This window comes from Epithele typhae (assembly GCF_022376455.1).
Source record: "Epithele typhae strain CBS 203.58 chromosome Unknown BXZ73scaffold_368, whole genome shotgun sequence".
NCBI classification, from domain to species: domain Eukaryota; kingdom Fungi; phylum Basidiomycota; class Agaricomycetes; order Polyporales; family Epitheliaceae; genus Epithele; species Epithele typhae.
This window is the reverse complement of record NW_025954559.1, coordinates 1-21,979: the sequence shown is the minus strand read 5'-3', so window position 1 is coordinate 21,979 and position 21,979 is coordinate 1. Positions and strand designations below refer to the sequence as shown.

Sequence of the window (21,979 nt, the reverse complement as noted above, 5' to 3'; positions counted from 1 at the left end):
TTCAGCCGGTCTTTCTGCTGGCTCAGTCGCTACACCGCGGGTCTTCGGAGTCATCTTCATGTACTCCTCTAGCTTCCAGTCCACGTTATCTAACGGAACCTCAGTCGCGGGTATGCACGTGTAAAAATAAGAGGACTTTTACATTGGCAGCTGCATGCGGCATGAATGCGATCGGCGGCTTGAAGAACAGCAGCAAATAATCGGTGTTGCAGCCCACCAGGACACCCAATCTCGCGAAAGGGGTGGACTTTATCACTTGCAGTGTATCGCAAACGCGTGGCCAATGCCTCTTGCATGGTGTGAAGAATGAGGATGTGGAGATCACTCCCCGGTCGACTGTTGTTGTTACTCGACATGATGGTAAGGATCACGATGAAGATGTTCTGAGCATGTTTCACGAGCCGTCTTCTATCTGTTGCATCCTGAACGACAATAGTCACGATTGCGATCGATTAGACAATATGTTGCACACCGGTAACGGATGTTTGCTCCGGCATTGAGGAAGCTGATCGGTGTTCGAGTGCGGTAGTCCAAACTGTCACCGGAAGTGTCCATGACACGCTCGGCATTGGACATCTCGGCACTCAGTCTGCACGCTGAAAGTGTTGTGCCCTCTCGAATGTTCAACACGTACGAAGGGAGTGCACATTCAACGCGTACGAATGGATCACAGAGGTAATCTATTGCGAATATTGTCAGCGTATAAATTCCGTCGCGTCAACTGCGGAACAGTATCGTACGCAAAGGTTCGATGTTGCTGTGAGAGCGACTGTGAGCTTCTCAAGCACTCTCTTACCTCCCACAAATGTTTTCTCATGTGGTGTAACGGCTTTCCTTCCTACAGATGGGCAATGTACATATGCAACAATCGGTATGCGTTCAACTGTATGTCAAACCAGCAATCACGTACTCGAATGACTGGCTGAATGAAAGAGATATCGTCAATGGCACATATCGTTCATTTTGTGACATTTGTTCTAAACCCATGAAACATAGTATAGCGCAGCGTGTGAGTACAAAGGGAAGTGTGTAACCTCAGATAATGGACGCCGTATGCCGCTGCGTTCCAATGCCGAAAAAACCTCGGTGATCGGAACAGGTTGTGGTGAGATATGGCACATTGTTGCGTTTGAGAGAGGGAACAGGATGTGAAGCCAGACGACTTCATGGCAAAGCACTGTGTGGGCCCCAATTGCATATCTCCACCAGTTCGAATCCGTTCAACATCATGTTTGCTGCATAATGTACATACCTTCCATGTGAACATGTTCCAAATGCTTCTATTATAAAATATTGCATGGAGTCATCACCAATGCATATGTTGTGAAATAAAGACATATGCAACAGTGGACGCAGTTCGATAGAGAACTTCGTGAAACTGGGCGACTTCGTTCTAACGGTGATTTAAAATATCCTAAAGTTGTTGTCTCATACTAGGAACGCCTGAATCTTATGAGGGACAGATGTGTGCTTCTCTGCTACACCAAAAACAGTATGTATGTTTGCCATGCATTGGCAGGTGCGAGCACTCCCTGTTTTATCCAGAGCCATTAGCCAAACACGATAAGGGGCTGATCTGGTACCCTCCATCTGTGAACGAGTACGCCAGCGTATGGTGATCTCTATGTCATTTTTTCATGACATATCTCGGGGGCGGTGATCGCCTTTCGCTAAACCTACCAAAGTTGGCCACACACACTAGAACATTGTGCCACATCGTCCAGGGAGGTCGGCATGGGTGTATCTAACTTTAGAGTGTATGTACATGCGTGCTCAGCAGGCTGGACAGAAAAGCGCCCGTGCAAGTAGAGGTGCCCACGGACTACTTCGTTTGGGATAAAGTGTCTTCAAAAATACGGCTAGTCGGCACAGGCACACTTTACAACGTTTAGCAAAGACCGCAGAAGTGATTGGTCTTTGCCGAAGTCGCTGCGGCACTCTGAGTCCCCGTCTAGGATTTACTACCGACAGGGGTAGGGACTGTTACTGGGGTGCTCCGAGATTACCGAGCAGGGAACACGGCGTTCGGTAATGGGTCCAGAAACTCGGCACTCACGCTCGGAAATTGATCGCTGTCTCCGAATGACTGCCGACATAGGTCGGGAGTGTTACCGATAGTGCTCCCGGAATACCGAACGAAGAATATGGCCGTTCGGTAATGAGTCCTAGAACTCGGCATTCATGCTCGGAAATTGATCGCTGTCTCCGAATGGCTGCCGACCTAGGTCGGGAGTGTTACCGACAGTGCTCCCTGAGTGCCGAACGAAGAATATGGGCGTTCGGTAATGAGTCCTAGAACTCGGCACTCACGCTCGAATGGCTGAAGGTAAGACAGTGCGCATGGAACGATAGGCCGCTCGCACAGCTCGGAAGGTGAAAACAACGATAGGCCGGCACAGCAATAAACACACCACATCGTGCTTATTCGCGGCGGCATGTCTCCCACACTGCACAGAATGCTTGTATGAACAGTTCAAGTGGAATACATATTATGAGGAGGGAACGCAGTAGGTATAGTATAACGAAAGAACAGCCACTCATGCAGAGATGTCCATGTCCTGCGCCCCATCAGCATCCTCGGGCAACTTCGCCAACTCCTTCACCGGAGTCCTGCCGGTGTTATGACCCGCGCCTGACCCCTCATCAGGTTCCTCTTGCCCATCCGCATCGCGATCGCTTTCCCTATCGGTCTCAGCATCCGCCTCCCTGTGATCTCTGGTGGCGAGTCCGTCAGCAGCACCGGAGGGAGCATCGGTGCGCGTCACGATGGGTACCATGTCAACGCCAGCTTCGGCAGGCTTGCCAAGATCGGTGTCGTGGGGCGTGGAGGATACATCCACATGTGCATTGCCGTCGGTCTTATTTTCGTGCCCGTGCGGACGAGGAACAGGCGACGTGCCCACCCCACGAATATCGGCAGCGAGAGGCTCTGGACCAGCAGGGGAAGGGCCGGAGTCAGCACCATGAGAGGTGATGGTCACAGTCGGAGATGTGCCGGCAGCAGGACCGGCAAGGCCAATACCGGTGTGAGCGTCGGAGGAGGTGACAAAGACCGAACTCCCGATTCCCCCGGCACTGCACTGCCGGCAGTACCGTCGGTACTGCCTGTACCGACTCCGAGGCCGCTGTCCGACCAGTCTATTGGCACGGAGCCTATAAGACGTTGAGCACGAAAGTGGCGCGCAAAAAACAAACTACGCACCAGAAGGCGACGTTGACTGCAAATCCTTATGAGTGCCGAACTGGCCGAGATTGGCGATGCGTTCATAAGGGTCGGGCACACCCTGCTGACTGGGACCGGGAATACCAGAGGTGTGGGCTTGAGGGTTAAAGTAGCCACCGTTCTGTGTGTACTCATCTCCGCCATGTGCAGTGAATCCAGCCGGATACTGGGCGAAGGGGTTCACTAGTGAAAGCGTTATCAGCCGATGATACGCAGGGAGTGATCATTACCGGACGTACCGGTGGGGACTGCCGGCCATATGAACTGACTGCCGGCGAACATATTACCGGTATTATCTACACGTCCGCTCTGTTAGCATGCCGGTAATTCAAACTAATGGTGCTTACTAGGATACATAGCAGCCTTCAGAGCCGCGATTTCGTGCGCCATCTCGTGGATCTGCGCTTGCATCGCGCGGATAGTGGCTTCCATGGTGGGAGCGGCCACCAGTGATTCTGGCTGGAAGTCGCGCAAGGGGTCCACTGGAACGCGAGTTGTCAATGGAACGTTTCTAAAGTTGTAACCTGGCGCCGTATAAGCCGACGCCAGGTTAGGGGAAGCATAACATACCAGGCGGTGGAGGTGGCTGGTTGCGCGATCCAATGCCGGTGACGGAGGGCGTACATGAGACTGGCGTCGATGAGACGGACTTCGACCTTCCGGTAACGCGCCTCTTCTTAGCAGCACGTTCGGAAGAGCTGTGGTATCCTATGCCGAAGACATGAACACCGACACACCAGTGATAGATCCGGCCAAGCGTGTAATAGAGGAAGCGGAGTTACTCACCTCCTTCAGCCTCGGTCATTTTTTCGTCATCGTGCTCGCCGTCGCTAGCATCGTCTTCGTCGATCTCGTTGCTTTTTTGCCGTGGCACTGGAATATCTGGGTATAAGCACCGAATGCCGACGGAAGATCACCGACTGCCGATTGCCGACTGCCGAACAGGACAACATGGACCGGTACTCACCGGTATCCTTGTCGGTGTTAGACTTCCTTCCCCTCTGGGTTTCGGGTAGTCCTCAGAGTTCTGCAAAATGACAAAATGATAAGGACCCTCGTGAAGAACCACTGAGATTGCTGCGTACCGGCATCACCTCTACGTCACCAGCGATCCCTCCGAATGGGCGTCCTTCATTCCGCCAATGCAAGTCGATGTGGTACTTGGGGTCGTTGATCATCTTCTGCCGTGTCGCCAGATCGAGTTCGTAGAAGTCCCAGTACCAGTCAAAGAACCAGTCCGCGAGTCCCGAGTCCTGGAGAGCCAAGAGCAAACGAGAAACCAATACCGGGTCTGGATACCGCGCCGGGTTCGCCAACTGAACGAAGGCCCGGTATGAGCGGTATGCCGCGGCGCCGAGCCTACCGTGCCCAATGGGCGAGAGGTCGCAGGCCATCTTCTTCGTGCGGCAAGACTTGCAGTACGACCCGTCGAAGATGAGGATCCGGCAGTCGGTGCCGGCAGCCTTGCAACGTCCACACCGGAAGTGTGCCATTGGCTGCCATTCAAACGGTAAGTACAATCGGCTATGAGAGAAACACATTGGCGACTCACTCCGTCCTTTCGAATCACATAGACCGGGATCCGGCCTTTGTGGTCGGGCAACGGGTCGAAGTTCTTCTCCGGCGCGACATGGTCGGGATGAGCGGGTCGGAGGACTCGCTTCACTGGCTTCTTGGTGGTGGTCTTGCCGCTACCACCGCCGGACGGAGCGTTGTCTTCATCACCGGAATTCGTCCCGGCAGTCCTCGTCACATCACGACTCTGGCTCCTCGCCCTCTTCTTCGGCGTAGCGGTGGTCCTCTTTGGCGGCTCCGGTGCCGCTGATGTCGCCCCCTCGTCTTGGACAGCGGTGGCGTCGTGGGGGTCGCAAAAGACACTGCCTTCTTGGTGATCGAACGTGTCTTTCGTACATCTGAGTGATAGGAGTAAATACGTTTGGCTGTGATTACCGACGGCACACATACCTTGGAGAGGGGTTTCCTCCTCGCTCTCGTCGTCTTCTTCTTCTTCGTTGCTGACATCGTCATCGGTAGTCACCTCTACCGTTGTCGCCCGACCCTTGCCTTTCTTGTCTTTGGTCAGCTGACGACGGCTGGGGCGGTGTTAGCGTAATTCGCAACGTCATGCCGGCACAGTACGGTACTTACGCAGGCTTTGCCGGTTCAGCAGGCTCTAAGAATACAATTAGATCTATTCTGAATGATTTTTTCCGGTACTTACTTTTGATGGGCCGTGACATCCTCGGGTTAAACCTCTTGCGCGCCCCTTCGCAGGTTTTGCGGTCTTGGAACTCACGTCCGTCGTCGTAGCACCGGAAGCGTTGGAGAAGCGGCACTCTTCGTAGTACCGGTAGTCTTTGAACTACCGGTGTTCTCGGTAGCATCGGCAATCTTCGGAACCCCGGCACTCTTCGTACCCTCGGTGCTCTTCGCAGCTCCGGACTTCGTGGTGCTTGACTTGTTAGCTCCTGGGATTAATCATCAGTGGTACTACCGATACTGAACAGACATAAAGCGCACCATCCCCCGTCGACTGTGAGTCTGTCACTGTGGCTTCTACTCAAACCTGAGATTAGAGAATATGGATGGGAGGAAAGAAAGCCGGATGCTTACCGATGTCACACCAACTAAGGTCGACGTCCTGCTCCGGCAAGAGTCCAATCTGGCCGTGGTCATTACCGACTATGTGCAAGTCGAAATTGTACCCAGCCTTCTGAGCAGCCGCGGTGTCGGCAATGGGTACGATCTCGAATGGAGACCCGGCGTATCCAGCGACGTGCCGGGATTTTTCGTACTCGTAGAAGGCGCCGAGGGTGTAGCGCGGCCAGGTGTTTAACTTGAACTGCGCCTGGAAGTCGTAGGCCTTGTCGAGCGCAGCGAAGAACATATTGTACCAGTTCTTCATATTCTCGTGCCCGAGCTTGGTCTGACACGGACGGCGAGAGAGCGCGTAGTGGATTTGGGTGACGGCATGGCGCACAGTCAGCATGTCGCTCTCGGATGGGTGGGTGGACATGTCGGGAGATGTTCGGTAGCAAGGCAGAGAGTGGGATGCGGTGATAAGAAGGTAGAGGCGCGTGTGCAGATGGTCAACTCGGTGGTTGGAAGTGGGAGAGTTTGAACACAGCAGGCGCCACGTCTTTCAACATGCCATCGTTGACGTAAAACTGCTCCGATCTGTATCGGGATCACACGCGGAGGTCGGTCACTGCCGACAGTCGAACCAAACGTAATTCATCCCTCCTCCTCACCCCTCTCGCACGATTTCAACCTCCCCCTCTATCTCAATCCACGCCACTGCAAGAAAAACAATGAAGTACAACCTTCGAGTCCTAGGTAATGTGCATTTGTATAGTCCCACAACCAAAATCTTATTCCCTGTCCTGTCTAGTTCCATCACCGGTCGGCGGTAGGTGCCGGCAATGCCACGTCTGCACACACGGCTGACCTCGGTTGCAGATGCTGAAATCAACACCCAGTACGAGGACATCCTCGACGTGTCCTTCGCAAACTGGGAGACAAAGAAAGCGCCAAAGAAGTTGACCCAACAGTTAATCCCCTCAGACGCGATGACTGTCCGCCAGCTTCTCAGCCGGCAGTTTTGCTCTGGGGTGGCCCCACGGCCGTGGGCTGCCGGGAGCCCGCTCTCGTATTCAAGCACCCCACCGGTCGCCGCGGAAGACCTGCCGCCTTGGGTCTTCTGCGTGGACCACTACTCTGCCGACACTGCCGTCCACATACCGAAGGAAGATGCCGTTCTGGCATTACCGAGCACCTTCCGTTCGGTAATCCATCCCGGCGATCGCGGCACCCCGCTACCATTCTGGCTCTTGGACTTGTGGCGACGTCTGCGCAACGTCCATACGGTTCGGTCCAATGTCGAGCGTGGACTGGAGTGGCTCAGCGAAGTTGGACGACAAGAAGAAGTTGACAGAGCGGTCGTCAAAGTACAGACTGCCCGAATGCTCGACCTGCCGGCGTTGCTGCACCCATGGTGCGACCTCTTCTCGCATCTGACCACGGACGACCGTGACCTCAACGACGAGTTGATCGACGCAGTCGTCGCTATCGTGATGCGTCATACCGACCGCCTCACCCGCCCCTCCACGTCTATTCCCCTATCGTGACGCAACTGTCACCGGTAGACTTGGTCGACCTCTTCGGCAAACTCGCCGCTCGAGGTGACTTCGCTACTGACAGCATCATCTGCCTCCCGTGGTATATTGGCGGCGAGTGGGTGTTCGTACTCATCAACATGGCAGGTGATGACATCAGAATCGGTTATTGCATCCCCCAACACAACCACGATGGCTTACTCGAGATCGCCATGCGCACTGCGATCCGGATCGCTCACACGGTGGAAGTGTCGGTGCGCCAGACTCGCACCGACTGGATAGTGCGCAAATATCAGCGTGGGGATGAAGATCAAGAAGCCTCCGTCTTGTCTGGGCTTGCTATCGCTGTAGGATTTCTGAAGAACCTTTTGGAAGGGTTGACGGTTTTCTCGAGCGAAACAGCACAAAGACATCGCATAGAAGTCCTCTTTGCCATCTTGGACCACCACCCTCATGTAAGTCTAGATGAAAGTCACTCCTACATCTCTAAACATGATATCATTTTCAGAATCCGGTCATCTTGGAAGATGAGAAGCTGAGTCTGTGGGAGTCGCAGGACACAGTACGGAGTGGGTCGTTACCGGCCACTTCCGACGGGGAAGATCTCCGCTCGGCATCACCGGTATCGCACTCGGTAGGCTCCGCCGGCCCAGGATCCCCCTCCCCACCGCCAATCTTCTCCCGTACACTGGCGACCGATATGGCGCCTCCTCCGTCACTCCCAGTCTTTACGCGTACCCTAGTACCGGCCACTTCCGACCAGACTGATCGCCACTCGGTATCACCGGTACTCCCCCCAATCCGCCCTGCCGTCTTGACTGGCCCCTCTCCACCGGCAGTCTTCTCCCGGACACTGGTGCCTCCCTTGACAGTCCTTTCCACATCGCCGCCGGTGTTCACGCGGACACTCGAACCAGTGTCGTCTTCCTCGACCGCCCCATCAAAGCCATTTACCCCCCCCGGAGGGCAGAGCCTGATGGGTGGTGTCTCGTCGTCCTCCCCCCTGTCCACAGTTACGCGACCGCTGGCGCGCTCCTCCAGGCCCGACTCTCCACTGTCGGAATTCACTCGGAAGCTCACCATGCCCGTGACTGCCGAACCGTCTCCTCCGGTATTCAGCCGAAGGCTTGCCATTCCGTCGACGACATCCTCTTCGCAGCCGGTATTCACCCGCACACTCGAGTCGCCGTCGGCATCCTTGACCGTCCCAGGCCCACTACCGGCTTTCACACGAGGGCTCACCGTCGAGTCCAAACCGACGTCGTCACAGCCGGTATTCATGCGAATGCTCGCACCTGCCGACGCTTCGCCACCGGCATTCATCCGGCAACTGGCCCGCCCTCCAACACCGACCTCCGCACCACCGGTGTTCACTCGCACACTGTCCAGTGCTGTGGAACCCATGCCACCGGTGTTCGCACGTAGGCTGGCCGTCCCTTCAACCTCCTCGTCCTCACCCCCGGCTTTCACGCGCCAGCTGGCGAATCCTACCATGGGTCCCACCGATGAGAGGATGAATATCGAGGAGCCTGGGCATTCAGTTGCTCCTCCCACCTTCAAACGCTTGTTGAAGCACGTTTCCGAGCGTGAACATAGCGCGGACTCATGATACGGAGGTTAAATGACACTTGGCTTTTTCTTGGTTTGTGAAGTACTGCAATGATTCGAATATGCTTTCGTGCCTTGTATACATAATGCTTTCGTATTTTGTAATGGACTAGCTATGTGAACACAGAACCTGACGTCTGACGGTATGTTTCAATCGTATGACGAGCAATACCGAACACATTATCGGTATCAATGATTACTCAAAACCATGTGCGCACTTGAACCTGTGGAAGACCCGGAAAGGAGCCGCACTTGAAGAAGACACAGGAGCATGGCGTACACTAGTCTTATCGCTACGGGTTAGCCTCAAAATACAGGATAATGAAAGGGGATCGAGCAGGCAGCAGTACTTTCCGTAGCCCAACGGACCAACCGAAATATGCGGCAATGTACTTCATACACCACCGTAATTCCGATGTTTTCCGGCTGACAGGGCTCGTACAGCCGTCTTCGGCGGGGGACACACTCGTACAACCTCGGGTAATAACCAGGATTTCCTGGTTGTAGAGCTGTACTTGTTCTTTACTCGTCACTTGAATACGGCTACTGATAGGTCGCGTTTTATTACCACCACCACGGAAGCCCTTAGGGAAACATCACCTGTCCATGCATTTGAAATACCGAGGCCACTGCCGAGATTGCCTTGGATAACCGCAATGCCGATGTGTGCCGCCTTTGGGGAGCTCGTACGACCGTCTCGGACGGGGTACATGCTCGTACGAGCTCCGGCAGCGTTTGCATTGCCGCGGGGTAACCACCGCACGTACGGCCGTAAAACAAGTCGGTATGTTATCAGGACGGCCGTGGCTACGTACTAAATGCATTACAACAATTCTGGTGTGTGTCGCTTGCCGGAGCTCGTACGACCGTCTCGGACGGGGTACATGTTCGTACGAGCTCCGGCAGTGTGTGCATCGCCGCGGGGTAACCACCGCACGTACGGCCGTAAAACAAGTCGGTATGTGCTCAGAACGTCTGTGGCTACGTACTACATGCATTACCGCAATTCCGGTGCGTGCCAGCTGAGGGAGCTCGTACGACCGTCTCGGACGGGGTACGTGCTCGTACGAGCTCCGGCAGCGTTTGCATCGCCGCGGGGTAACCACCGCACGTACGGCCGTAAAAACAAGTCGGTATGTGCTTAGAACGTCTGTGGCTACGTACTACATGCATTACCGCAATTCCGGTGCGTGCCAGCTGAGGGAGCTCGTACGACCGTCTCGGACGGGGTACGTGCTCGTACGAGCTCCGGCAGTGTTTGCATCGCCACGGGGTAACCACCGCACGTACGGCCGTAAAACAAGTCTGTATGTGCTCAGAACGTCTGTGGCTACGTACTACATGCATTACCGCAATTCCGTTGCGTGCCGCCTTTGGGGAGCTCGTACGACCGTCTCGGACGGGGTACATGATCGGAGCTCGTACGACCGTTACCGACGGTCTACATGACCGGAGCTCGTACGAGCTCGTATCACCGTTACCGACGGCAACATGAGGGGGTCGTACCGCCGTTACCGACGGCTACAGAGGGGGAAGGGGGTCCGATGGAGGGACAACCGTGGCCGAAGGGGAGGGGCAACAACACCGGCAATGGCAATGGAGGCAACAACGGCAGTGCTGGGAGCGCGAGCGGTGGTGGCACTGGGGGCGCGAACGGCGGTAGCAGTGCGGGCACGACGGCCAACAACACCGGAGGTGGCGCGGGCGCAGGAGGAAACGTCAAGAAGGCGGTCGCATTCGTTGCGCTGCACAACATCACAGGCGCGGCGCTTGCTGTCCGCCCCGGCGAATACGTCGAAGTATACGACAGCGGCGCGTCGGCTCACATTTCACCTTACCGGCACCGCTTCTTCAACTACCGCGACCTCACCCCCGCGCGACCCATCACTGCAGCCAACGGAGACACCTTTGACGCTGTCGGAGAAGGCGACATGGAGGTCTGCGTACTCGACGCGGACGGCCTACCGACCACCATCACCCTGCGAGATGTCCTGTACGCGCCAGGGATCGGGTTCTCACTTGTCTCCATTCGCAAGGCCGACGAGGCAGGCTACTCCGCCATCTTCGCGCACGGGGAGTGCCGCCTGCAGTCACGCGAGAGTGGCGACATCGTCGCGCGCATCCCGTCGTACCACGGGCTCTACCAGATCGTCTCGTGCTTCGCCGACGGACATGGAGACACAGCCGCCCCTGAGCCAGGCACCGGAGACGACACGGCTCTGAGCACGCAGCCGGCCAAGCGCGGCCGGCTCACCATCAGCGTGATGGATCTCCACCGGACTATGGGCCACATATCCCTGCGCACGGCCCGCGACATGGTGAAGCACGGTCACGCCGAAGGCATCACGTTGTCAGATACGGACGTCTCGACACAGTGCAAGACTTGCGTACAGGCGAAACTCACGCACAAGGTGATCCCGGACACTGCCCATGGGAGCGCGCACGACATCCCAGTGACGTCATACGGTGACAAACTCCACTCCGACGTATGGGACGCAGGCGAGACCTCCCTGGGGGGCGACCGCAAGGCGGTCGTCTTCATAGACGATCACACTGGATGGGTCCACGCCGCAACGCTCAAGTCCACGTCTGGTACCTATCAAGCGTACCTGGACCTCGAGGCCGAGCTCAAGACCCAGCGTGGGGTCACGCCGAAGTGGCTGCACTCCGATAACGGGCCCGAATTCGTCGGGCTCCGCCCCCACCTCGCGGAGGTTGGCACGCACTGGTCCGCCTCGCAACCGCATACCCCTGCACAGAACGGCCGCGCGGAACGCAGCCTTCGCACGCTGCGTGAGCGCGTATCCGCAATGCTCCTGGACTCTGGGTTACCACTCGGGCTGTGGGCATTCGCGTTCCGCTACGCGGCATTCCTGCACAACCGTACGGCACGTGGCTGTTGAACATTGGATATTGAACATACGTACATTAGGACAGTTTACGCATCCACATGGACTCTGTGAGATACTTCCCATAGTTCCATATGTCACTTCACTGCCTTGTAGTTCCTTATCTCTTCCATTCCGTTCTTCTACGCTTCTCTCTTTGTTCCCTTGTTCCACTTACGGACTTTCTTTGTCTTGAGCGCACAGCCCGCACAGCATCGTATCCATCTTCTGTCCGGTCTGTTCTCTGCGCCATCTATGTCCTCCATCATTCGCTTACGTATGCAGCTCCTGAGATAGATATAAGGAGGACTCTGGCTCGCACTGCTCTTCAGTCGTTCTATCACTGACTGAGGAGTAAGTACCCCACTCTATGCGCTCCTTTATACATATGCTTACTGTATCTGTAGTCGCTCCTCTTCGTGTGCTTACAGGTACTACTTATGCCCTCAATACAGTCGTTCTATCACTGACTGAGGATCGCTCCTCTTCGTGTGCTTACAGTCGGTCCTTGCCTTACTCAGAGTTCATCAGTGGCGGCCCATCCCCTTACGAACAGCGCTTCGGTACACCACCTTACCTCGGCGGTCTGCGCCCGTTCGGCACTCACATGTGCATCTACGTGGAGCACACACGCAAACTAGCCCCCAACACGGAGGACGCGCGCTTCGTAGGGATGAGCCCGCATCACAAGGACTCCGCGCTGGCTTACCTCCCACGTGCGCGCAAGGTCGTCCTCGCGCGTTCATACGTCTGGGACACCGGGGTAGCGCATGGGGAGCCGGAGCCGAGCCTCGACGACGCGGAGCTTGCTCAGAACGCCAGCGATGGGAGCGAGGGGGCGCAGAATGAGGACGTCATGGACGACGCTCCCACCGCGGGCGCACGCGATGAAGGGACAGCTGAGCAGGGGGCGCCCGAGCAGGGGGCGCACGAGCACGAGATGGGCCACGGCACAAACCAGGAGAACGAAGAAGGACAAGAGGAGGGACAGGAGGACGAACGGCGAGAGGAGATCGAGGTGGTGGAGGAAGCGCCGGCCGAGGAAGCACTGGGTCGCGGGCACCGCGTACGCCAGCCCTCGCGCTGGCTGCGCGACATCCAGGACGGGGTCGGAACAACGGACGGGCGCGCACGCGCAAACGCGACACACGCGCAGGACATCATGGGAGACCTCGTCGCACTTGCCAGCGTCATCCCGGACGCCGCGGACACGCCTCAGCCCGAAGTCACCTCCCTCGATGAAGCGTACCGCTGGGCCGCGCACTATGCGCTCGGTCTGGTTCAGCTCGGCGACGACCCAAAGAACTTACGCGAGGCTCAAGCGTCACCATACTGGGGGCAGTGGGAGGAGGCGATCCAACGCGAGATGGACAACCTCCGGCGTCACAACGTCTTCCGCGTTGTCGACCGACCCAACAACGCCAATGTCATCGACACCACTCAAGTGTTCCACCAGAAGCTCGACGCCGAGGGCAATATCAAGGAGTTCAAAGTTCGAGTCGTCGCGCGAGGATTCCAGCAGAAGGACTTTGTCGAAACCTTCTCACCCACCGCGAAGGCAGCCACCATCCGCCTCATGTGCGCGCTCGCTGTGCGCAATGGGTGGCCACTCCTCCAGCTCGACGTCCGCAGCGCCTATCTCCTAGCACCCCTCGAGACTCCCGTCTACGTGCAACCACCCCCAGGCATGCTCGCGCCAGGCGACGAAGGGAAGGTGTGGGTGCTCGACCGCGCACTCTACGGGCTTCCGCAATCCGGCCTCGCGTGGTACGTCAAGTTCAGCGGTGACCTCAAGAAGCTTGGCTTCACGCGCAGCGAACGCGACCACGCACTGTTCACCAAGGGCAAGGCCCAAGTGCGCGTCATGCTCGCGACCATTGTGGACGACATGTTCGCGACCGGCCCGCCTGAGCTACTCGAGCCATTCCGCACCGCGATCAAGAAGTTGTACGACGTGAAGGACATGGGCGAACCGGAATTCGTTGTCGGTATCGAAGTCCACAGGACGCGCGAGCCGGAGCCCGACCGCATCTACTTGTCCCAGCGCGCGGCGATCGACGCGCTCGTGCGCACTCTCGGACTCGTCGGCGCCAAGAGCCTGTCCACGCCCTGGCTCACAGGCACCACTCTGTCCAAAGCACAGTGCCCCACGACCGACGCCGGGATCGCGGAGATGAGGAGGTACCCTTACCGCGAGGGCGTAGGCGCGGCCATGCACATTGCGGTCACCACTCGCCCGGACATCGCATTCACGGTACAGCAGCTCTCCCGGTTCATGGCCAACCCCGGGCGCGAACACTGGGAGGCTCTGAAGCGCCTCGGACGCTATCTCATCGGCACCCGGGAGCTCGCGCTGGTCTACGGGCGCAACCGCGAAGGGCTGGCGGGCTTCACCGACGCGAACTGGGGCACTGGCGACGACAAGCGGCACTCCGTGTGCGGATACATCTTCACCCTGGACGGCGGCGCTGTGTCTTGGTCCGCGAAGCGACAGGCCGTAGTCGCGCTATCGACAACCGAGGCCGAGTACATTGGCCTGACGCACGCGGCCAAGGAGGCTGTCTGGCTGCGCGGATTACTCGTGGAAGTGTATGACCCGGCGTTCGCGGATTACGCCATGCGTCTGTACAGCGACAGCATCTCCGCTCTCGACCTCGCCAAGAACAACGCTTACCACTCGCGCACGAAGCACATCGACCTACGATACCATTACATCCGCGAGTTGGTCGAAGCGAAGGATGTCACGCTTGGATATCGGCGCACGGAGGACATGCCGGCGGACGTGTTCACGAAGGGCTTGGGGCGCTCGCGCATGGACCATCTCGCCGAGCTCTATGGCTTGGTCCCTCTGCCGCGCTGAGGGGGCGTGTTATGGTCAGCGCGCGGGCGGAGCACGCGCGCACTGGGAAGGTCAGCGCGTCCTCGGGGCGGCTGAGCGGGCCGGGCCGGAGAGGGCCGGCTATGGACTTTGATGGCCGACTTCGGACTAATGCGCTCGCGTGGCCCGGGCGCGCGAGCAGTGATCGTTCCCATTCGGAGAGTCCCCGCTTCCAGATATACGGGCGGGGACTCGTCCGGCTTCCTCACGCTTCTTGCTACCATCTGCACGCGTGAGGAAGCTGGTACGTCTCTTATGCTACGCTTGATTATGACCATGCACTCATACATGTACTATGGCAGACACTATCGTCTGCCAGGTGAATATACTCACGCTTCTTGCTACCATCTGCACGCGTGAGGAAGCTGACACTATCGTCTGCCAGACGCTCGTCGTATATCGCCGCTATATCTCCAACACGGACGACACAGATGCGCTCGTTAGACATCCGAATGGCGGAACGTTTCTGCTGTGCATGTGCCAAGGCACAAACAGAAACTGCCCACAACGCCGTGAGTGAGACGTTCAAAGCGACGACACCGAACAGGTGCGTACGAAGTCGAATACCATTCCTACAGCTGAAACGACGAAGACCAAAATGGAGAGCGTTCGGTTTTGGCTCAGGGCGAAGGCGCGCATGGCAGAGAACGCTGAACGCCGGACGAGACTTCTCGTCAATATTGGTTCGAGGTAGTGAGGAAGGAAATGCACACCTGCTGGCGGTAGCAACTGTGTGTATCCGAAGACGACAGTAGTGTATCCGACTGCGATGCAGCTGTTAGGTGCGAAGATGGGCTTCATATCGGAAGTAGGCTTCGTGCAATACTTACGTCTACAAGATGCGACACAGGTGAGCGACTTTTCACAACCATTTGACGAACAAACGAACCTCATCAGAGAATCCGCGAGATTGCACCAAGGATAAAAGCTGGTCAAGTAGCAAGAGATAGCGATTCGTGATGAAGAGGATGGTCGCTCCCGAAACACGCCGTTTCCAGAAGAATTCGACTTCTCTGCTAAACGTCAGAAGGTAGTCAAAGATGATCATTACTGCGATATGTGAGAAACCCATGGTGCTGTTTGTGGAAAGGGATGACTTACCAGCTGCCGCCAATATGATGTAAGACTCGGTGTAGCTGTCATATGAGCGAGGCAATGCAGTGGTAAGCCTGTATAAATTCCGAAACGGTAGTAGTAGGTCACGTAGTGACGTACACGATCGCATATTGCTGGATCATTTGATCTGGGTTGTCATAGCGGGTGGTAGACATTTCGCTCTCGCATGAAAGTTGAAACTGGGAGTGGTGAAAGTAAGAGCAAACAAAGCCAGAGGTGCCACTTGGTGAGAATGTCATCCCTTACATATGTCTCGAGTTCGTGTGATAGATGGTCCAAAATACATCAAAAGAGACTTCTAATCGAAACCGAATGAATGAAACATACCAGGGAAAGATCGCAGCATTCGTGGGTAGTGTTCTGTGATTGATGAAACACTGTGAGTTTATACATGCTAGGCAGTGTTTCAAGACTTCCATTTGCAGAGAAGGCGAGAGTTTGCAGCAAGCGCACTATCCTTGACAGAGGGTGTGAACGCGGGTACGTCATGACCCCGGCCCTGCGGGTAATCAAGAATTAGCCGTTGAAGGGGGTGCTCTACTAGAAAGATTGTAATTTATCCTTTCACTGTCCTCATATTTCGATGACAGCCGCCGCACACTTGGCTCGCCTCAGAGCCAGAACTTCTCGGACGGCGCGATCAAAGGCTCTCCCACGTCAAAGCGCACTCGCTAGCATATGACGGGACTCACTACGTTCTGAAACTTGATATGATCTTAGTACAGAATTGAGGAGTATCGTCAGTTCCCGTTCCGGCCCCTCGCTTAAAACGATGGGTGAATTCCTGAATGATTGATGTGGATAGGTACCTGCAGCAAACGGCGTCTACTTAGCGTCAGTTCTGGCAGAACCGCTCTTTTATCCTCTCACCATCATCGCTCTTCGGCGCGCTCAGATCCCAAGTGACGGGCGGCCACGCAGACTTGTCGGGCCCCACCGCGGCTTGACGCTTGGTAAATAGTTCTAGTGGTAGTAGACTCTCCAGAGCTGGGCACGCTCGTCTTGTTGAAGCTGACCGACCCGGGAAGACATTGCGCAAGGACGCGCTCGACGAACTCGAGCATGATCCGAGTGGGCGGAGGTTGGGCAGGGGGCGCGCCAGTCGTCCACTTCGGCGATTCTTGACGCGTGCCGGCGCGGGACATCAGCGGGGAAGTGCCGAGGGAGATGGACGAACTCGGACGTCGACCGGGGTGCAGTGAGCAGGGGATACTATCGTTGCGGAAGGTCAGACAGAGTAATGGCAAACTTCGGGACTTATGGGGGACGCGCTATGTATTCGCACACGCCGCGCTCGCCTTCTTTCACTACGATCTCGAGAGACCGGAGGAGGGACGCAGGGCGGGAGACGGCGTCGTGCTCAGGTGAGAAGCAGAGGGGAGTGGGAGTCGTCCGGGTCAAATATTATGCTAGTCAACATGAGGGAGACGATACGCGTGCACGGGTTCCGGGCTCAGCGCCGGGGATGGATCCATTGGACGCGCGAGGCGCGGGATGCCGTCGGGGGCTGGAGAAGGGTGCATAGACGGCGGGCGCGCTGTGCGAGTGCGCGCGCATATTGTACATGCCTGGGCCGGGATCAGGAAGGAAACGTTATGCGGGACTCGTCTGTCTGGGAGTGCGTACATTTCTTTCAATTCTCCTCCGGCCTCGCCGTCGGGCCGCAGCGCCGCTCCCTCCAAGTCGTGCCCAGAGGAACCACGCACAACGTGCGCGAGTAGACGACACGTTCCGCTAACATACGGCGGGCAACGGCACAGCGAAGCAGCGTGCTCGCCACGTTTGAGGTCCGTACCGCATCCACATTTCTCCGCACTTCCCGCCCACACGCGCCTGAACTTCTGTCTTGTGTGCTTACCATACGTCCGTACGGCCTCAATCGTGCGCGCTACCGCTCATATCGACACTTCGAGGAATAAAACCCTGCAAAGCAGGACCGATCAGCTCTCGCGTGCACGAGAGACCCCTCAAGCGCGACCAGCGCTTACCGTCGAGGCTCCCTTGCAGCGTCAAAATCAGCACATTCGATGAGCGCCCGGGCCCCCTCGCCGTCCTCCCGCCAGATCTCCACCGGTCTGCGCGCCGCACCCGTGCCCCCGACCCACCACCATCGCTCGTCGCGCGGGACCTCTCCCCGGAGCTCCCGGAGCCTTCGTAGCGCGGGGCGCACGAACTCGCTCGCCAGGCCCCACCGCCGCTCGACGTCGTCCTCGCGCGCGAGCTCCGCCGCGAGCTCTGCGGACATGGTGGGAACGCGCTCCGCGCGTTCCTGCGGGGTGTCGAAGCCGCTCGATGCAGGCATGTAGAAGCGCAGCGCTACGAGCCGGAGCGACGGGGTGGCCGTGACGAGGCGCGGAGGGAGAGCGAGGAGTGCCTCGACGCGGCGGACCTCCGTCGCACGCCGGTCGTCGACCTCGGCCATGCTCGTGGCAAACCGTGAGTGCGTGGGCGGCGGGAAGTGGAGGGTGAGGTGGAGGAGCAAGCCTGAGGCCTGCAGCGCGGGCAGAAGCGAGTCCTGGGCGTGCGAAGCGGTTTAGTTGGCGTGGAGAAAGTGCGCGGGGTAGAAGGACGTACCACGTAATCGCACACCTTGCATCTTGTTACTGCGACCTCGAGAGAGCGGAGGCGAGGCACCGCACTGCCCAAGAATTTCCATACGTACTCCGGTTGAGTCAAGACGGGAATTGTCTGCAGTTTGAGAGCAAAGGGGCGGGTTGCTTCGAGCAGCGGGAGCAAATCGAGGATCTCTGGGCCAGATAGTGACGCCCAACTGCACCCTAACGATACAGAGCTGACGCGGCCCATGGGTCGAGCGGTGTCCTCGGTAACGATAGACTGCGATCGAATAATGAGCTCCTTGAGGTCGGTAGGCCACCGGTCATCGGCCCCCAGAGAGAAGATCGGGTTCTCGCCATACAGCCATAGCGACAATGTGAGAAGATTGGGGCACAGCGTCACGAAACTCGTGGCCACCGCTAAGGAGCATGTGAGGGAGAGGTGGCGGATCGAGGGAAGGCTTCCATAGGGTGTTCTGAAGGCGTTCGGTAGCACGGGGACACGGTTGAAGTCGACGGTAAACGTGTATATGCTCGGGGTTGAGGCAAGGACGGAGACGAGTTCCGTAAGCTCGGCGGTGTGATCTGGTTCGTAGTCGGAGTCACCCAACTCGAGAGTTAATGAGGCGATCGTTGAGCTTGAAAACATGACTGGCAGAAGAGAGATCGTCTCAAAGGGGACAGTTAATAGAAACGCTTGCTTGAGGTAGCGCATCGCGCCGATAGCTCGGCTGAGACTTTCTTTGTCTTCTTCGGTGACGAAGGATCCAAAGTGCCAGAGCTCGATGGTGCGGAGGTTTGAGGCGTGGCCGAGAAGTTGGTGCAGAAGCGGCACATCGACTAGTTGAAAGAACTCCGTGACGAAGTGGTGGAGGTGTTGGACGCGAGGGACCTGAGAAACCGGCTCTGGGGCGCGCATGTACTGCCACATGGCATAGGCCTCAAAGGAATCGCCTTCGGGTACAAAACCGTACATGTCTCTGCTCCAGCGCAGACTGGTAAAGACGTGGGAGATGGCGAGTCGATAGGCGCGTTTGGAAGTGTACGCCATCGCGAGTGCCTCCTTCGCAGATATCGATATTCGTCCCGCCTCTCCCACTGAGCGTCCTTTGCGCTCCACTCGTTCGGGCGGTCGTACCAATCGCCTGCGCTTTCATTTTTGCACTCTGGCAAGTGCCTCGGACGCACGACACGCATCGTTGGCTTGCCAGACTCGCTCCACTGACAGCGGGGGAGGTCGACCGCTTGCGCTTTGGTCGTAGTATGTGTGACGGCGTGCAGGGAGCGAGGAGGGCAGGTGGGCGGCGCGAGAGCTGGAGGATGATGGCAGGGCGTGAAGCTTGAGGCTTGAAGGCGGAAACGCATTACGTGCGCGGGCCTTCGCGATTTCCATCCCGATGATGACCGCCGAACAGACGGAGATAGTCTATAGAACGCACGAGTGGGACGCGCGAGTTGTGGCTGGTTGCGGTCGGTAGCAAAGTGCTGACGGATGATGTCTCGATCGCAGGTGATATCGGCGTGGGTGGAAGAGAAGGAAGCGGAGCCCCAGGCTGACCCGGTGGCATTCAGGCTTGGGAGAACGGTACCTCGCTCCCAGCGCCACATGTTTGGGCATCGTGCGTGCTACCGCTCATATCGGTACTTCGCGGAGTAGAATCCTGCACGTACTACCAATCAGCTTCCGCGTATACAGTGCGTCAAGCGCGATAAAACACTCACCGTCAAGGCTTGTCGCAGGGTCAAAGTCTCTGCGTTCGATGAGCTCGCGTGCCCTCTCCCCGGCCTCCCTCCAGATCTCCACCGGGGTGCGCGCCGCGCCGTCGCCCCCTACCCACCACCACCGCTCGTCGCGCGGGATCTCCACCCGCAGCTCCCTCAGCCTCCTCAGCCCCGGGCTGACGAACTCGCTCGTCGGTCCCCACCGCTGCTCGATGGCGTTCTCGCGCGCGAGCTCCGCCATTATCTCCAGGTCGAAGTCCTCGTGCCGCCCGCATCTGGCGTCGAAGATGGTGGATCCGGGGAGGCAAGAGGAGAGCGAGAGGACGCGGAGCGTCGGGACGGCCTCGACGATCCGCAGAGGAAGCGGGCGGAGCGCTTCGACGCGGCGGGATTCGGTCGCGCGCCAACCGTCCACTTCCGCCACGCCCGACGCGTGGTAGTATAGTGGGATCGGCGGGAAGTGCAGGGACAAGTGGACGAGCGCGAACGATTTGGATCGCAGCGCGGCGAGGAGCGGCTCCTGGGTGCGGCGCGGGGGGTCAGTGGTCGGGGAAAAGAGCGGGGAGGGAGGCGCGGCGAGGACGTGACGGACCGTATATTGGCGCAGGTCGCACTCGCCCGGCGCGACGACGATCTCGAGCGAGCGCAGCACGGGCGCGGCACGCCACAGCATGTTCCAGACACGACCCGGGTCCACCATCGTCGGTGTCGTGTGGAGCTCTAGGGCGGTGGGCCGGACGGCCGAAAGAAGCTGGATGGAGTCGTAGAAGCCGGCTGGGCTGGATATCGGCGTGCTCGCCCCATATGCCAACGTGCCGACGCGCCCGATGCGCCCGGCAGTAGTCCATGGGATGAAGGTGGGGGAGGGGACGTCGAGCCGCATGAGTCCGGTAGGCCATCGGTCTTCATCTGCCATGGAAAGTGTTACGGGCCGCTCTCCCTTCGCATTCAGCTGAAGAGACAAGGTGATGGTGTTGGGACACAGGGGGATGATACCAGAGGGGATCTGAGCAAGACAGCGGAAGGAGAGGTGGCGAATGGAGGGAAGGACGGTTTGGATGGGATTAGGGAGTCGGAGGGATCCGTTGGCACGATGTATGAGACGAGGGCGAGGGTGTGTAGGCTCTGCATGGAGGAGAGTCCGGACACGAGGGCCGCGAGGTCGATGTCTCCGGACTCAAAGTACATCTCGTCGAATTCAAGCGTCAATAAGGTCAGGTGCCGACTCGAGAGGATCTCCGGCAGAGCAGCTACCGTCTCAGGACCGACATCTATCAGGCGTGCTTGCTCGAGGTTGTGCATGGCGCCGATAGCGTCTACGAGAAGTCTGTCTTGGTGTACGAAGAACTCGAAGATGTGGATCTCGATAGTGCTGAGGTTGAAGGCTTGGCTGAGAATTTCGCGCAAAGGAGGAACATCGACATCGCAAAAGTGGTGGAGGGTGAAATGGCGGAGGTGCTGGATGCGGGGGACTTGGGAAAACGGCTCTGGTGCGCACATATATCGCGATAGTGCACGTGCTTCGGAGGCATCCTTGTCGTCTACTCCGAGGTCTCTGTCCCAGCACACGTTGGCGAAGACGCGGGATATGGCAAGGGAGTAGGCGTGTCTGGAGGTGGAAGAGATCGCGAGCGCATCGTCGCGGTCGAGGAAGGAGAATATCGCGAGAAGGACGTCGTCGTAGAGAGAGAGGAGGGAGATGGGGTCCATGTTTGCGCACGGACGGACACAAATCGTCGTCGGTAGCTTGGGGGTTGCTTGCGAGCGGTGAGTGTCTAGGCGGAACGTGTGGGAGAAGGCACAGAAAGACGGACTGGAGAGAAATGAGGTCAAGCGGTGGTCGGGAGTGGGAGGAAGCAAAATTGGGTGGGACG

General features: G+C 57.7%; 6 protein-coding genes across 6 annotated transcripts; 2 read left to right on the top strand and 4 right to left on the bottom strand.

Annotated features, from left to right (window-relative positions):
* Positions 1–2,537: 2,537 nt before the first annotated feature.
* On the bottom strand, positions 2,538–6,239 carry BXZ73DRAFT_110458 (uncharacterized protein; the record flags this gene model as incomplete). The annotated part of the gene is made up of 16 exons (XM_048017346.1): positions 2,538–3,080; positions 3,116–3,153; positions 3,203–3,406; positions 3,463–3,519; positions 3,571–3,705; positions 3,794–3,931; positions 4,010–4,096; positions 4,191–4,224; positions 4,309–4,719; positions 4,776–5,125; positions 5,189–5,316; positions 5,372–5,396; positions 5,445–5,507; positions 5,560–5,691; positions 5,744–5,779; positions 5,837–6,239. The coding sequence occupies 16 exons, from the start codon at positions 6,237–6,239 to the stop codon at positions 2,538–2,540; spliced, it is 2,784 nt and encodes a 927-aa protein (XP_047870631.1).
* Positions 6,240–6,534: 295 nt separating this feature from the next.
* BXZ73DRAFT_110457 (uncharacterized protein) lies at positions 6,535–8,763 on the top strand (the record flags this gene model as incomplete). The annotated part of the gene is made up of 7 exons (XM_048017345.1): positions 6,535–6,559; positions 6,615–6,632; positions 6,683–7,300; positions 7,369–7,793; positions 7,847–7,900; positions 8,082–8,116; positions 8,178–8,763. 7 exons carry the CDS (start codon positions 6,535–6,537, stop codon positions 8,761–8,763), a joined length of 1,761 nt encoding a protein of 586 aa, XP_047870630.1.
* A 2,198-nt stretch (positions 8,764–10,961) lies between these two features.
* BXZ73DRAFT_35179 (uncharacterized protein) lies at positions 10,962–11,492 on the top strand (the record flags this gene model as incomplete). Its single annotated transcript, XM_048017864.1, has 1 exon — positions 10,962–11,492. A coding segment is annotated over one exon (531 nt), but the record flags the coding sequence as incomplete, so codon positions are not given.
* A 4,082-nt stretch (positions 11,493–15,574) lies between these two features.
* On the bottom strand, positions 15,575–15,983 carry BXZ73DRAFT_110455 (uncharacterized protein; the record flags this gene model as incomplete). Its single annotated transcript, XM_048017344.1, has 3 exons — positions 15,575–15,762; positions 15,814–15,848; positions 15,928–15,983. 3 exons carry the CDS (start codon positions 15,981–15,983, stop codon positions 15,575–15,577), a joined length of 279 nt encoding a protein of 92 aa, XP_047870628.1.
* A 1,740-nt stretch (positions 15,984–17,723) lies between these two features.
* On the bottom strand, positions 17,724–19,434 carry BXZ73DRAFT_110454 (uncharacterized protein; the record flags this gene model as incomplete). The annotated part of the gene is made up of 3 exons (XM_048017343.1): positions 17,724–17,751; positions 17,817–18,343; positions 18,403–19,434. The coding sequence occupies 3 exons, from the start codon at positions 19,432–19,434 to the stop codon at positions 17,724–17,726; spliced, it is 1,587 nt and encodes a 528-aa protein (XP_047870627.1).
* Positions 19,435–20,009: 575 nt separating this feature from the next.
* BXZ73DRAFT_110453 (uncharacterized protein) lies at positions 20,010–21,815 on the bottom strand (the record flags this gene model as incomplete). Its single annotated transcript, XM_048017342.1, has 3 exons — positions 20,010–20,044; positions 20,106–21,111; positions 21,198–21,815. 3 exons carry the CDS (start codon positions 21,813–21,815, stop codon positions 20,010–20,012), a joined length of 1,659 nt encoding a protein of 552 aa, XP_047870626.1.
* Positions 21,816–21,979: the final 164 nt, after the last annotated feature.